A 16998-nucleotide genomic window follows, 5' to 3' on the forward strand; every position below is an offset into this window, starting at 1 on the left:
GTCTGGACTCTTTAGAGAAAAAAAAATGGTGCATATCTCACTTAATTCAGGAAGATACATTGTCAAGCAGAAACTAGGCTCTGTTACGGTAACTACTTTCAGGAATGTTTACACAGATATTTGACAAAGCTCTGTCATAAATATGAAAATTAATTTATAGGAAATATGTTTGCATTATATTGTAGTCCAGTTTGGTAATAAAATATGGCTTTAAGTTAACAAAGCAATCAAGTGATACTTTTTAGACACAGTATATAAATTGATAAATTGAGATTTCTACTAGATCCTTTCAGTATTATAAAGTATTAATTGATTACTTTTCATTTGCATTATTTTGCATATCAATTAATATACTAATAATATGTGTATCTGAAAGGAAAACTTCCCTTTTCCATCAGCCCCTGCAATTAGGTACAGTCCAGAGATTTCTTGGCAAATATAATATTTAGTCATGATTCCAACTCATCCATTTTGTTTCCAACAGTTTAGGGAAAAGCCCCAAGTAAAGTTTCTCCACTTATACATCCAAACCACTATTTAAACATGAAGTCATGTATTTCTAATTGGCTACGTGGCAACTGAAACCATGATTAAACTTCAGCTTCTATGGGAGCAATAATTGTCTTATTAAAGATCATTTCTACTGGATAACAAATATGTAAGACATGAGTTTCTTCCTGATACATTTGCATTCCCTTGAGCCTACTTGTCCTGCCAAAATTTGCCCTTTCCTCCGATGGATTTCAATGACTGGTATCTATCTGATTTTGTTGCATTTGTGCATTTTACTTCTCACCACCCACAGATTCCAAAATTGATCATATACTTTTCTTGTAATTCTGATAACTTACCATTGGGTTGCCCACTCCTCTCCCTTTCATCATTAAATCTCCTGATAATGCTTCAGAATTTCTCATCCGAGTAAAAGGAAAAATAGAGAAATGGAAGTACACAATGCATTATCATGGTTGACAGTGTCTGAACTCAGAATGAGGTCAGTGTAAGGGCAAAAAGTGGACATCAGCTTTCTTCAAACACCTCAAGTCTGAAAAGATGATGAATGTAGGAGATGAGGAGAAGTAATCATGTTTTCTACATCTATTGTATCTGCTCAGCATTTCCTTTAGTTTAGCACATTCATTTTTAACTGTGATGTACAGACTGAGTCAGAGAATTTCCCTCTGCCTCATGAAGAAATACTGAAATGCCCCATTTATTTGGCCTTGTGACAATATCTTTCACAATTTGTCTTTAGATCGGCATGCAAGATTTTCTATAATTTAATATGTTTAAATATGAACAGAAGCTTTCTCTTTCATTAGCATCCAATTCTTTTTGAGGGTCATCTCTGTTTTTATTTATATTTATAAAGTAATAATTTAAAATGAATACTCTTGGGCCCAATAGAGATGTGATTTATCAAAGACTATCAAAATAGCCATTCATGTTATACATAATAACTGCAAAATACTTCCCACTTTTATGACTTAAGTGTGAGAAATCTTGAGACTATTTTATGCTGAATGGAGTAGGTGCTACTTTTAATTTGATATTGCTTGACAATAATCCTTTTAGAAATTTTAAATCACCAACTATTAAATATAAACCCCTTACATTTTACAGTTTTAACACTGTAATATAACGATTATGGATTGGTTGCTTTTAAAATAGACGTTAATTAGCTTGAAAGACCCATTGTTTCTAAATTTCTGTTAAGTTGGGGTCTCCATTGCTGCTGCCATGGAGTCTCCATTTCTGCTTCTTAGTGAGGTCTTCTTTCTAGTGGGTTCCTTCAGTAATGTAAATTTCCGATGTAAGTTTACAAGGTAAACTCCACTCAAGTTTACTCTTAAGGACAGCCTAATAACAGTCGCCAAACAATGAGATACTGTGGTGTGTGAACCTGATAATAACCAGAGAGTCTTCTTCATTGAGGTCCTGACGCTACAATTGACTTTCTGTTATCACTTAGAGTTCTTTTAACGTATTAGGCTTCTTTGGGTTCCAGATAGTTGGAAACAATGTGTAATGCTCTAGACCTTCTTCTTCTAAAACCTGTGACTGCCAGGTAGTCCTCTACCTGTGCTTTCCCTAACTCAGAGGCACAAGAGCCATAGGACTCTGCTCAGCCTCTGGGGAGCAACTGAACATCTACTTCATTCTCACATTCCACCATCTCTGTTGACTGTGCACCCATGTCACCACATCCTGGCAGTAGAGTTGGGACTCATCAACTTCCTAGAATCCGAATTTTTATGTCACTAATACCAGGCATGAAATATTTTTATTAGTTTACATTGTTCTGTTAATTATGATCAGTAATGACACAATTTGGCTCTGTAACCCACCTGAATCTCATCTTGAATTGTAATCCAAACTGTAATCTCCACATGTTGGGGGCAGGACCTTGTGGGAGGTAATTAGAACATGGGAGCAATTCCCCCATGCTGTTCTCATGATACTGAGTGAGATCTCATGAGATCCAATGGTTTTATAAGGGACTTTTCCCCCTTCACTTGGCACTATTCTCACTTCTCTCTCCTGCTGTCATGTGAAGAAGGATGTGTTTGCTTCCCCTTTTGTCATGATTTTAAGTTTCCTGAGGCCTCCCCAACCATGTGGAACTGGGGAGTCAATTTAACCTCTTTCCTTTATAAATTACCCAGTCTTGGGTATTTCTTCATAGCAGCATGACAACAGACTAATACAGGAAATTGGTACCACACAGAGTGGGCTGCTGCTATAAGGATACCCAAAAATGTGGAAGCAACTTTGGAACTGGGTAGCAGGCTGAGATTGGAATAGTTTGGAGGGCTCGATACAAGACAGAAAGATGTGGGAAAGTTTGGAACTTCCTAGAGACTTGTTGAATGACTTTGACCAAAATGCTGATAGTGATATGGACAATGAAGTCCAGGCTGAGGTGGTCTCAGATGAAAATGAGGAACTTCTTGGGAACTGGAATAAAGGTGACTCTTACTATGCCTTAGCAAAAAGACTGGCAGCATTTTACCCTTGCCCTAGAGATTCTGTGGAACTTTGAACTTGAGAGAGATGATTTAGGGTATCTGGTGGAAGAAATTTTAAGCAGCAATGTGATCAAGAAGTGACTTGGGTGCTCTAAAAAGCATTCAGTTTTATGTATTCATTCACAAAGATATGGTTTGGAATTGGAATTTATGTTTAAAAGGGAAGTAGAGCATAAAAGTTTGGAAAATTAGCAGCCTGATGATGTGATAGAAAAGAAAAACCCATTTTCTGAGAAGAAATTCAAGCCAGCTGCAGAAATTTGCATCGTAACAAGAAGCCAAATGTTAATCACCAAGACAATGGGGAAAATGTCTCCAGGGCATATCAGAGGTCTTCATGGTAGCCCTTCACTTCACAGGCCCACAGGCCTAGGAGGAAATAATGGTTTCACGGGCCGGGCCCAGTGCCTTGCTGCTTTGTGTAGTTGTGGGACTTGGTGCCCTGTGTCCCAGCCATGGCTAAAAGGGGTAAAATGCAGCTCAGACTGTTGCTTCAAAGGGTACAAGCCCCAAGCCTTGGCAGCTTACATGTGGTGTTGGGCCTGAAGGTACATAGAAATAAAGAATTGAAGTTTCAGAACCTCCACCTAGATTTCAGAGGATGTATGGAAATGCCTGGATGTCCAGGCAGAAGTTTGCTTCAAGGACAGAGCCCTCATGGAGAACCTCTGCTAGGAGAGTGCAGAAGGGAAATGTGGGGTTGGAGCCCCCACACAGAGTCCCCACTGAGGCACTGCCTAGTGGAGCTGTGAGAAGAGGTCCATCCTCTTCCAGACTCAAGAATGGTAGATCCACTGACAGCTTGCACCGTGCAACTGGAAAAGCCACAGACACTCAATGCCAGCCTGTTAAAGCAACTGGGAGTGGGACTGTACCTTGCACAGCCACAGGGGTGGAGCTGCCCAAGGCTGTGGGAGCCCACCTCTTGCATCAGCGTGACCTGGATGTGAGACATGGAGTCAAAGGAGATAATTTCAAAGCTTTATGATTTGGCTGCCCCACTGGATTATGGACTTGCATGGGGCCTGAGGCCCCTTCGTTTTGGCCAATTTCTTATTTGGAATGGGTGTATTTACACAATGCCTGTACTCACATGGTATCTAAGAATTATCTAACTTGCTTTTGATTTTACAGGCTTATAGACAGAAGGGACTTGCCTTGTCTCAGATGAGACTTTGGACTTGGAATTTTGGGTTAAGCTGGAATGAGTTAAGACTTTGGAGGACTGTTGGAAGGGCATGATTGTGTTTTGTAATGTGAGGACATGAGATTTGTGAGGGGCCCGTGGCAGAATGATATGGTTTGGCTCTGTGTCCCCACCCAAATCTCATCTTGAATTGTAATCTGAATTGTAATTTCCACAGGTTGGGGGTGGGACCTTGTGGGAGGTGATTAGATCATGGGGCAGTTCCCCTATGCTCTTCTCATGATAGTGAGTTCTCATGAGATTTGATGGTTTTATAAGGAGCTTCCCCCCTTCACTCAGCACTTCTTTCACTTCTCTCTCCTGCTGCCATGTGAAGAAGGACATGTTTGCTACCCCTTCTGCCATGATTGTAAGTTTCCTAAGGCCTCCCCAGTCATGTGGAACTGTGAGTTAATTAAATTTCTTTCCTTTATAAATTACCCAGTCACAGGAAGTTCTTTATAGCAGCATGAGAATGAACTAATGTAAGTAATAACTTTTTTATTTGGTTATGAGTTGCATAGATTTATTTTATAACTTTGATATCAATTGATAATTTAACAGATTAATAACCTACAGTCCTCAAATTCAAGCAATTTATGGATATTTTATTTTTGTGATTTCAGATTCTTTACAGCATGATATGTATACTTTCTTTAGATTTTAAAATTATCTAAACAATTTAGTTTACAAATAGTTACCTTAATGAAGCAAATATATCTTTGTATCATTTTTTCTCCTCTCAGTTGTACCAAATATCTTATATATATATGATTGTATTTGTTTGCTAGGGCTGCCATAACAAAATGTCACAGACTGGGTGGCTTAAACAACAGAAATTTATTTTCTCTATTCTGGAGGCTAGAAATCCTGAGATTAAAGTGTCTGCAGGATTAATTTTTTTTTAAGACCCTCTTCTTGGCTTGCAGATGGCTATTTTCTTGCTGTGCCCTATCATGGTCTTCCTTCTGTGCATGTCTGTCTTCATTTCTTCTCCTCATAAGGAGACCAGTCATATTGGATTAGGGCCTACCCTAATGAACTCATTTTAACGTCACTACCTTTTTTAAGGCTCTCTGTTCAAATATGACCACATCTGAAGCTAGGACTTCAGCATACAAATTTGAGGGTGTGAGGAGGACAAAATTCAGCCCATAGTGATGTCACTTTACAATTTTTTAATTTGCCAAAAACCAAAAATGTGTAAAGTATATGTTTGTTTGAACTTTATAACAACACAGTGAGGAACCAGTTACTATGAGGTCTAGATACGTGCTTGGTGCCTGTATTAGTTTGTTCTCACACTGCTAATAAAGACATACTTGAGACTGGGTAATTTATAAAGAAAAGAGGTTTAATTGACTCACAGTTCAGCATGGCTGGGGAGGCCTCCAGGAACTTAGAATCATGGTGGAAGGGGAAGCAAACACATCCTTCTTCACATGGTGCCAGCAAGGAGAAGTGCTGAGCAAAGAGGGAAAAGCCCCTTATAAAAGCATCAGATCTCATGAGAACTCACTCACTATCACAAGAACAGCAGCATTGGGGTAACCACCCTCATGACTCAATTACCTCCCACCAGGTCCCTCCTACATGCGGGGTCCCTCCTACATGCGGGGATTATGGGAATTACAATTCAAGATGAGATTTGGGTGGAGACACAAAGCCTAACCATATCAGTGCGTCTTGTCTGGTTTATGGCAAAACCAGAGAAAAATGTTGCTGGTCAAGAGACTTGAGCATGTGTTGGCCTTTGCTGTACCACTAAGAAATGTTGGAAAAATCTAAGCATTCTGTGTCTCAGATCACTGAGCTATAACATGTGGGCGCATACGAAAGGTAGAGGGGTACAGGATTTGGGATTATGAACATCATTGTCTAAATGGGACTTTACAGTGCTGCAAAGTGAAGTAACACTTGACAGCTGTACAGATTTTTGAATGGTTTGGTATATTAGATATGCATATTTTATATCTTGATCTGTAAAACTCGGTCATATTTCTACTGTACATTCCTTAATCATAGCTTACTGACCTTATTTGCTGTCTTCCCTTCCTGCTTTATTCTCTGAACAGTAGGTCAGAGTGTAGAATGATTGGTTAATTTTTTTAACACTTAGTTGATATATAAGTGCAATTTTGCCATGGATGGTTTTAGCCTAATAATTTACATTGTGCTATTTAAATACAAGATGATAATTTTGATTTTAGAGTTGTAGTTTTTAAAATAAAAAGTCAATTTTTTGATACATTAATACTAAGTATTTAAGAAATTGTAGACTTAATATATATGTAAGATAAATAAAATATCTAGCTATAGTTACAATGTATTATCTGAATGAAAAAAATAGATATTACTGAGACGAACTCATCTGTATCTTTTTCAGTTTTATTTCACTGAAAGCCACCATCATTCTATCCTTGGTCTTGATACAGTAGCAATCCTTATTGATCAAACATCAGATAAGAAAGGCCTTTTGTTATTTTAGTAACTTTACTCTTTTGACTATGGTATCAGATAATCCTCATCAAATTGATTTTATCATAGAGCTAGAGAAAACCAGAGATCATATGGTTGCCCCACTTCAATAAGCAAAGCATATTCTTACACACACACACACACACACACACACACACACACAAACACACATACTCCCTACACTATACACCACACATACTTTGGTACTCTTTATCAAATGGTTGTGTAGGCTCTTAACCAGCAAGGAAATGTAATTTATGAGGCTGAATATTCCATCTTTGGGCTAATTATTCTTAAGTCCTTTTCTTTTTTTCCTTTCTTGAGTTGAATATAGCCTCCCTGTGGTTTCCCTCCCTTTGGTACTGATCCCGCTTCTGAGCCATGACTGTGATCTAATCTAGTGGAAAACATTTGGGTTTTGGCATTAGAAAGTCCTTTTTCAAACCATGTTTTCACCTTTTATTAACAGTCTTCTTAAGAAAGTTACAGAATAGCTCCAAGACTCAGTTTTCATTTAAATAAAGAAAACAGGCTGGGTGCAGTGGCTTATGCCTGTAATCCCAGCACTTTGGGAGGCCAAGGCGGGCGGATCACTTGAGGTCAGGAGTTCGAGACCAGCCTGACCAACATGGTGAAACCCCATCTCTACTAATTAGCCAGGCATGGTGGCAGGCGCCTGTAATCCCAGTTACTCGGGAGACTGAGGCTGGAGAATTGCTTGAACCCAGGAGACGGAGGCTGCGGTGAGCTGAGATCACACCATTGAACTCCAGCCTGGGTGACAGAGGAAGACTCCCTCTTAAAAAAAAAAAAAAAGCAAAAAACAAAAAAAACTTACTTCATCACTTCATCAGGTTGGTGGGAGGATCAAATTGATAATCAAAGCCTCAAAGGAGTGCTGGGAACACTGACATCATTAACTTGCCTCAGTAAGTTGCCTCTTCCAATTCCACCCCAGTTTGTTTTTTTTTTTTTTTTTTGACCACTTTTAAATATCTGTGATATTCCTCCTCAGTTTCTCTTATAATACCCTTGAATCAATTTTCATTTTACTGTTTAAAATTACAGAAATTATTTTTAAAATATTGAGCAAATATATTACTTAAAAATTCTAATTTTCTTAGTGCTAAATTTGTTTTTATTTACATTCACAATCAGGAATTTTTACAGTGATTATGTTCCCATAAATTTTCAGTTTATTTCAAACTTCCTTTTAAACAGAACATGATAAACCAAATAAAATGAATAACTTCTTAGGTGTGGGTTTTCTCACTTCAGAGGTTTTTCAGGACTATTCTCTAATTTCCTGTTCAGACTCCATATAGAATTATTATTTCAGTTTTTGCTTATCAGGGGTGTTAATGACAGGAGCTCTCTGCTGCATATTATGAAATAGAAAAACCAAATACAACAAAAAAAAAGTAGAATAGAATGGGTAAAAGTGGGAAATGAAGACCAAAGAGAAAAATGAAACATATCAATAAATTTGTAGAGGTTTATGTCATGAAATAACATATCTCTAAATGTTTGTTTTTAATAAAGAATAAATTTTATTTTCAATGTTGAAGATTTTTTAACAATGTGGTCACCTGGCAATGCAGCAGATGGAGGAAGGAGACAGGATGGAACTGCAGAGCTCTATTTCTGTTTTCCCACAGTAGTTTGACTCCACAGCATTGTCAAAGCCTGAGCTATCAGGATTCCTTTGGCAGACCTGGCTCAGGAAATACCAGCTCTCTCCCACGCCATCAGAAGCCATGCTTAGTGGGTTAACATTTTGCTAATTAATCATTTGATTTAGAGTTAATTCAGCTCTACATGAATTTGAGGAATCTTTTTCTTTCTCTTTTCTATCATCAGTGCCTAAATATCTCTTACTGTCCCTGGAGATCATTCTTTTGCTTTATAATTCTTTCCTCATGTCTTATCTATATCTTAAACTTGTGACCATTTCAAAGCTTTCTATAACTATAAAATACAATTTATTATTTGTATCAAACAAATATCCTACCTTTGAAAGATATAAGTAGGAATATATGTTTTGTGAAAAGGCATTAAAATTCAAAGGAGAAAGTTAATATGCGATTGATAGACGTGTTGATATCTACCTTTTTAAAAGCATCAAAATAATTACAAATATTTTCTTTTGAAAGTTGGCCAGGAATACTTTGCCCTGACCGTTTTAAAGGGAAATATGTAACTTATGACCCGGATGGAAATGTTGAAGAGTATCACATAGAATTCCTGGGCGATCCCCATTCAAGATCATGGATAAAGGCAACATTCGTTGGACATTATAGTATCACATTAAAGGTAGGTACAGTAACATCAAAACTTTATTCTTCTTGCACTTATTTTTAGTTATGGTAATTTTTATCTTTGATCATAAAATATGTATAATTTGCTTTTAGATTGACATAATGTATGCTGTTTATTTAATTCAAATATTTGTATTTTAGTGTTTTTCTCAAAGAAAGTATGGATATAAAATAGTTGTGAGAGTTTTAAATTTTATTTTTCTTTCTGTCTTTTTTTTTTTTTTTTTTTTGGCGACAGAGTCTCGCTCTGTCACCCAGGCTGGAGTGCAATGGCGCGATCTCGGCTCACTGCAAGCTCCGCCTCCTGGGTTCACGCCATTCTCCTGCCTCAGCCTCCCACGTAGCTGGGACTACAGGTGCCCGCCACCATTCACGGCTAATTTTTTTGTGTTTTTAGTAGAGATGGGGTTTCACCGTGTTTGGCAGGATGGTCTCGAACTCCTGACCTTGTGATCAGCCCGCCCCAGCCTCCGAAAGTGCTGGGATCACAGGCGTGAGCCACTGCGCCCAGCCTTAAATTTTATTTTTCTAATGGTAATATAATAAAAATCAACTGAAGACTTTATGTGATTGCCTTTTGAAACTATTTTAAGACTATCATTTGGTAGTTTTTAAATTCTCTTGAGAAGAGGAGACTCTGTGTTATAGCCATAGCTCACAGGAAAACTTAATTATGGATTGCAACCAGTTTTTCAATTTCAAATGGAATATTTCATTTATACTAACTCCTTCAGTATCTTTTTGACTCTTTTTAAACTTTAAATCTCACATTATAATTAATAGATTATTAGATTAGTGTAAAAGTAACTGCGATTTTGCTATTACTTTTGCACCAACCTAATAGTTTCTCAAATTTATGAGAATAGGTAAACTGGACCTATTTCCACATATTTGGTTTAATAAGTATAAATCAATTAAATGATCTGTGTTTATATTCTAATATTGAAACTTTTCATCTGCAAATCATGCTTTCATTAAAACTTGATAAAAAGTGGATGTCAGAAATGTGGATACCTTTTACTCAATTTGAATATTTTCTTTTTTTTTTTTTTTTTTTTGTGATGGCCAGCCTTGAATTACTGGGCTCAGGTGATCCTCTTGCCTCAGCCTCCCAAGTAGTTAAGTCTACAAGCAGACACTACTGTGCCCAGCTGGATGTTTTTTGTTTGTTTTGTTAATAGATGTGTACATATTTAGAAATACAAATAAGTACATGTACGTATTTAAAACATGCAATTTAATCCACAGTAAAATTAATTCTGTGAAAATTAGGGGTACTTTTTAATGGGTTTTTACTATATCTTTGGCAAATATATAGTAAAAACTATGTATTTTATACTATTTTGTTTGGTATTTTATACTATTCAGTTTGAAGCAGGTAAGAGGGAAGGCTGTTTTTGTGAAAACATTTAAGTAGGGAATAACACCATATAAATCAATTTCATGCTAGTTGTGATCCAGTCATCATTATACGAGGCATCTTCTCTGCTCTGACGTTTTGAATGTGCTCCTAGATACTTCTGCTGGCAACCACAGAAGACAGGATAGAATATTCCATCTTGGCCGCTTTATAAAGGATACGGGAATCTTTTAGCTGCTCATGAAGCTGACCTTAGAATCTTACCTCAGGATAGCTGAGATTTCCTTTCCTTTGAAGATGGAGATTGTATTGACTCCAATTTACACTCTATTGTCTAGACTTCCCAGGGATTTAATCTTTTATGGTCCTTTCCACTTTGGAGCTCCTATATCCTCAAATGCTATCTCTATACTGCACCACATTGATCTAGATATTAAATACATGCTCCCAACTTCAGAAAAAAAGACAAAACCACTTACACAAAAAATACTGTATATTTAGACAATGTAGAGTTTTAAAAATTTTTTTCTAGAGGAGAAGTATGTAAATTGTACAAGTTGTCTGATCACTTTTTCTAAAACCAGATGAAGAATGATAGTCATGTATAATTTTCACTGGTTATTGCTAAATCTTACTTCATACACTATTTCAACATCATTTTCCTCTAAATTAATTCTTCTAAATTAATTAACAACTAATTAATATTTCAGGATTTTCACTAAATATGGATTCTCTATATTTTGCAGTGCATATGTGAAGGTGGTATAGACATAAATTTGCCTACAAAGACCTGCATTATATGCATTTAAATTAAATTTTTTTGGTTTTATTATGAAAATTTTAACTATTTTATTTTGGCTCAATCATGTTTGTCTAGTCTTTTAAATAGTTAATTTAATAGGTGCATGGTTGCCTTATGAGACCTCTGACTTAATTAATTTTATTAAGAGCACAACAGTACTCAGTCATTCTCTAGTCATACAGATGATAGTGTTTTCCCCTAATAAATGGAACTATTCATTGGTACACTGAGATACACTCCAGAAAATAGTTGAAGGCAATATTTTTATTATAGATTTATAACTGATGTTAGTTTATATATTTTAGTTTTTAATCAGTAGCTATAAACATAGCTGAAATCCAGCCTCCTCTCTTATAAAGAAGCCTTGATATTCTTGAAAGTATTCAGAGATGGGATTCTGGAAAGATGGTAGAGTAGGAAGCACCATGAATATGTCTCTCCACCTAGACAACAATCAGACACTGGCAGAATCTGTCTAATGTAACTATTTTTGAACTCTGGAGTCTATTGAAGGCTTGAAACTTCCAGGAAAAGGCTTGGACTGTATGCTGCAGTTAATTTCCATCAACTTCAGCTCTTAACACAGTAGCAGCTACCAGTCCCCATTCCCAGCCCTGTGGCAGACAGTTGCACATGTTTCTGGAGCATCTTGCACATAGCTTACAGGAGCTGAGGTGGGCAAAAATGACCCGTTTTTCAAATATTAGGGATCTGTGCTGTAATCACTGATTGCTGCTTATGATCACAAAGGTACAGACAATGAAAGGGGCAGCTAGCTACTGTTATTGTAATCTCCCTCATTTGTGCAAGCCCCTCCCCCTTCAGCTGAAGTGACTTCCAGGAGATTGAAAGGGCTGGCACCCTTTTGCACCACCACTTTCATTTTTCCATTTTTCCTCTTGTGAAAGCCAGACATTAAACATAGGACATTTTAAACCAACTGTATATACAGGGAAAATTAGAAAGTGACTGCGCAGGCAGAGGGAAAGGTGCAGGTTCAGAAAAGACCTGAGTGGACTTAAAGTTTTAGTTCAGGCTGATCCTTGGCACAAAGATAGCCAACAACAATAAAAAGATAAACAAAAACAATAACAAAATCAGCAAATTGTAGGGAAGATGATGAATCTGATTTTCAAACTTACCACATTATTAGACTTAAATGTCCAGTTTTCAACAAAAATTCATAAGACCTGTAAAGAAACAGGAAAGTATGGCTCATTTAAAGGAAAAAAAATCAACAGAAATTGTCCCTGACAAAAACTTGATGGCAGATCTACTAGACAAATACTTTAAAGCCACTGTCTTAAAGATGCTCAAAGAACTAAAGGAAGATATTGAGAGTCAAGAACATGATGTATGAACAAAAGACAAATATGAATAAGGAATTAGAAAACCTATAAGAAAACCAAAAGAAATTTAGGAACAGAAAAGTACAACTGAAATGAAAAGTTCACTATAGGGATTCAAAGACAAATTAGAGCAGAGAGAAGAATCGGCAAACTTGAAGGCAGAACAATGGAAATTATTGAGTCTCAGTGTATTAGTCAGGGTTCTTTAGAGGGACAGAACTAATAGTATATATATATCCTAGTATATATCCTATGGTGTGTGTGTGTGTGTGTATATATATATACACACACACACACACACCATAGGATATATATATATACACATCATAGGATGTGTATATATATATATATACCTACATATAAAGGGGAGTTTATTAAGTATTAACTTACATGATCACAACATCCACAATAGGCTGTCTTCAAGCTTGAGGAGCAAAGAGAACCAGTCCAAATCTCAAAACTGAAGAACTTGGAGTCTGATGTTTAAGGGCAGGAAGCATCCAGCACGGGAGAAAGATATAGGCTGGGAGGCTAGGCCGGTCTCTCCTTTTCACATTTGTCTGCCTGCTTTATACTTGCTGGCATCTGATTAAATGGTGCCCACCCAATTAAGGGTGGCTCTGCCCTTCCCAGCCCGGTGACTCAAATGTTAATCTCCTTTGGCAACACCCTCACAGACACACCCAAGATCAATACTTTGTATCCTTCAATTCAATCAAGTTGACACTCAGTATTAACCATCACAAGCCCACCCCTTGGCAACTGGAACCTATACACATCTCCTGAGATCATACATAATCTTCAAATAAAGACAATAATGAGATCATAATTATGCCTAACATAATACAACTATCCTTTGTATAATCGGAAATTCACCAGTGCCCAACCCAAATACTCTTACATAAAGTTAACAATACCTAAATGCTGATATGAAGTCAATAAATCTTATGTCACATGATAAAGGAAAAAGGAAATAAAATGAAGATATTTTCTTAGTACAAGTGTATACATGAACGAACATGTTTTTAACAAAGAAAGAGGAAATACTCATGACAATTACAGTCCCATTTCTGCAGCTGGTCATGTGGTTGTAGCTGGTATTGACGACTACCTTCTTCTACTACCCATTCTGTATTCCCTTTGCCTTCAGCAAGCATCTGGGCAGGTCATGGTTTTTTTTCCTGGTGAAGTGACCAAAACCTTCATTCCTGAGGGGTCTGGGCTATTTGTAGTCCTGCCTGGATTGGGCTGTTGTAGTTTGCCATTGACCTTAATCTCAGGGCATGGTAATACTAAGAGAAACTCTCATAGATCTCCTGTATTCCATGCATACTCTTCCTTACCTCCATTGTGGAGTAGTAGACTGATTTCATCTTGATAGCCCAGGTCAGTCACCCAAGCCAACATTGTAACTCCTTTCATAGCCTGTTGACTTAAAGGTAGGAGAAGCCCAAAGTGTCCAGGTGGCAATCTTAACTTCCAGTTTAATGGAATCGTTGTTGTGTCTCCTGATGGCAGCATTCCTCCCTCTTGAACTAAGACCTCTAGGCCAGCAAAACATAATGTTGCAGGAACAGGAAGCAAAAATTTTACTAGTGGATCACTAGCAGTGATGGTGAGTGATGCCACTTCCATTTCTACCTCTTGATTCCTGGACCTGTGAATCCTGGCTGTGGGAGAAACAGTACCATATAATGGATGCTGATTCAGAACATATGCAGCCTTCTGGAGAACTTTGGCCAAGCCCTGCAAAGTATTATCACCTAGTTGGCATTATAATTGTGACTTCACATGGCTATTCCACTGTTCTATCAATCCAGCTATTTTAGGATGATGGGGAACATGGTAAGACCAGTGAATTTTATAAGCATGAGCCCACTGCCACGCTTCTTTAGCTGTAAAGTGAGTGCCTTGGTCGGAGGCAATGCTGTGTGGAATACTATGATGGTGGATAAGGCATTCTGTGAGTCGATGGATGATAGTCTTGGCAGAAGCATTGTGTGCAGGTTAGGCAAACCCATATCCAGAGTAGGTGTCTAGTCCAGTGAGGACCTCTGCCTTTTCCATGATGATAGAGGTCCAATATAATCAACTAGCTACCAGGTAGCTGGCTGATCACCCCAAGGAATGGTGCCATATCGAAGACTCAGTGTTGGTCTCTGCTGCTGGCAAATTGGGCACTCAGCAGTGGCTGTAACCAGGTCACCCTTGGTGAGTGGAAGTTGATGTTGCTGAGCCCATGCATAACCTCCATCCCTGCCACCATGGCCACTTTGTTCATGGGTCTATTGGGTGATGACAAAGATGACTGGGGAAAGAGGCTGAGTGGTGTCCACAGAACAGGGTCATCCTATCCACTTGATTTTTGAAATCCTTCTTTTCTGGCATCACCTATTGGTGAGCACTCACATGGGATACAAATATCTTCACAGTTTTTGACCACTGAGAGAGGTCCATCCACATACCTCTTCCCCAAATTTCTTTGTTACCAATTTTCCAGTCATGCTTCTTCCAAGTCCCTGACCATCCAACCAAACCATTGTCTACAGCCCTTGAATCAGTATATAATCACACATCTGGCGATTTCTCCTTCCATGCAAAGTGCACAACCAGGTGCACTGCTTGAAGTTTTGCCTACTGGGAAGATTACCATTCACAACTCTCCTTCAGGGATGTCCTAGAAAGAGGCTGTAGTGCTGCAGCTGTCCACTTTCGAGTGGTGCCTGCATATCGTGCAGAACCATCTCTTCTTCTGTCAACTGATCATAGGGAATTCATCATGAGGCCATTGGTGCAAGCTGGGGGAGAGAAGGCAGGGTGGCAGGACTGGAGACCGTGGGCATTTGAGCCACTTCCCCATGTACCTTACTTGTGCCTTCAGGACCTGCTTGAGCCCGATCACATGTACCACTTCCATTTGATTATGGAATGCTGCTGTGCACAACCCATTTTATGGCTAGATGGGTCAGAAAGCACCCAGTTCATGATAGGCAGTTTAGGTCACCCAGGCACTTGATAATCCATAGTCAAATATTCAGTTTCCACCAAAGCCCAGTAACAGACCAAGAGCTGTCTCTCAAAAGGAGAGTAGTTATCTGCAGAAGATGGCAGGGCCTTGCTCCAAAATCCTGGAGGCCTCCACTGTGATTTACCTATTTGGGCCTGCCAAAGGCTCCAGACAGCATCCTTATCTGCCACTGACACTTCAAGCAACATTGGTTCTGCTGGGTCATATGGCCCAAGTGACAGAACAGTTTGCACAGCAGCCTGGACCTGTTGCATAGCCTTCTCCTGTTCTGGACCACACTCAAAACTGAGAGCCTTTTGGATCACTGACTAAATGCACCAGAGTAACACACCCAAATGAGGAATACGTTGCCTCCAACATCCAAATAAACCCATTAGGCATTGTGCCTCTTTCTTGGTTGTAGGAGAGTCCAAATGCAGCAACTTATCCTTCACCTTAGAAGGAATATCTCAACAAGCCCCACACCGCTGGACTCCTAGAAATTTTGCTGAGGTAGAAGTTCCCTGAATTTTAATTGGATTTATTTCCCATCCTCTGGCAAGCAAATGTCTCACCAATAAGTCCAGTGTGTTTGCTACTTCTTGCTCACTGGATCCAGTCAGCATAGTGTCATCAATATAATGGACCAGTGTGATATCTCATGGAAGTGAAAAGCGATCAAGGTCTCTTGAATAAGATTATGACACAAAGCTGGAGAGTTGATATACCCTTGAGGTGCGACAGTAAAAGTATATTACTGGCCTTGCTAGCTGAAGGCAAACTGCTTCTGGTGGGCCTTATGGACAGAAATGGAGAAAAAGGTATTTGCCAAGTCAATGGCTACATACCAGGTATCAGGAGATGTGTTAATTTGCTCAAGCAATGAAACCACATCTGGTATAGCAGCTGCAATTGGAATCACCACTTGGTTACACTTATGATAATCCACTGTCATTCTCCAAGATCTATCTGTCTTCTGCACAGGCCAAATGGGAGAGTTGAACAGGGATGTGGTGGGGATCACCACCCCTGTGTCCTTCAAGTCCTTAATGGTGGCACTAATCTCCACAGTCCCTCCAGGGATGTGATATTGTTTTTCATTTACTATTTCTCTAGGTAGAGGCAGCTCTAATGGCTTCTATTTGGCCCTTCCCACAATAATAGCCCTCACCTTACCAGTCAGGTAGCCAATGTGGGGATTGTGCCCGCTGCTAAATATGTCTATGCGAATTATGCATTCTGGCACTGGGGAAATGACCGTAGGATGAGTCCAGGGACCCACTGGACCCACTGTAAGTCAGACCTGAGCTAAAACTCCATTAATTACCTGACCTCCATATGCCCCTACTTTAACTGGAGGACTACAATGACATTTTGGGTTCCCTGGAATCGACGTCAGCTCAGAGCCAGTGTCTAGTAGTTTCTGAAATTTCTGATCATTTCCAGTGCACAGTTACCCAGGTGAAAGC

General features: G+C 38.7%; 1 protein-coding gene across 3 annotated transcripts in view; it reads left to right on the forward strand.

Annotated features, from left to right (window-relative positions):
* ZCWPW2 (zinc finger CW-type and PWWP domain containing 2) overlaps positions 1 to 16998 on the forward strand; it is a 173026-nt gene that overhangs the window by 74444 nt on the left and 81584 nt on the right. For all 3 annotated transcript variants that reach the window (XM_034956013.3, XM_024928041.4, XM_055109590.2), the window contains exon 3: positions 8847 to 9006. In XM_034956013.3, the coding sequence (XP_034811904.2) occupies positions 8847 to 9006 (160 nt within the window). The remainder of the gene's footprint in view (positions 1 to 8846; positions 9007 to 16998) is intronic.

Source organism: Pan paniscus, chromosome 2 (assembly GCF_029289425.2).
Source record: "Pan paniscus chromosome 2, NHGRI_mPanPan1-v2.0_pri, whole genome shotgun sequence".
Taxonomy (NCBI): Eukaryota; Metazoa; Chordata; class Mammalia; order Primates; family Hominidae; genus Pan; species Pan paniscus.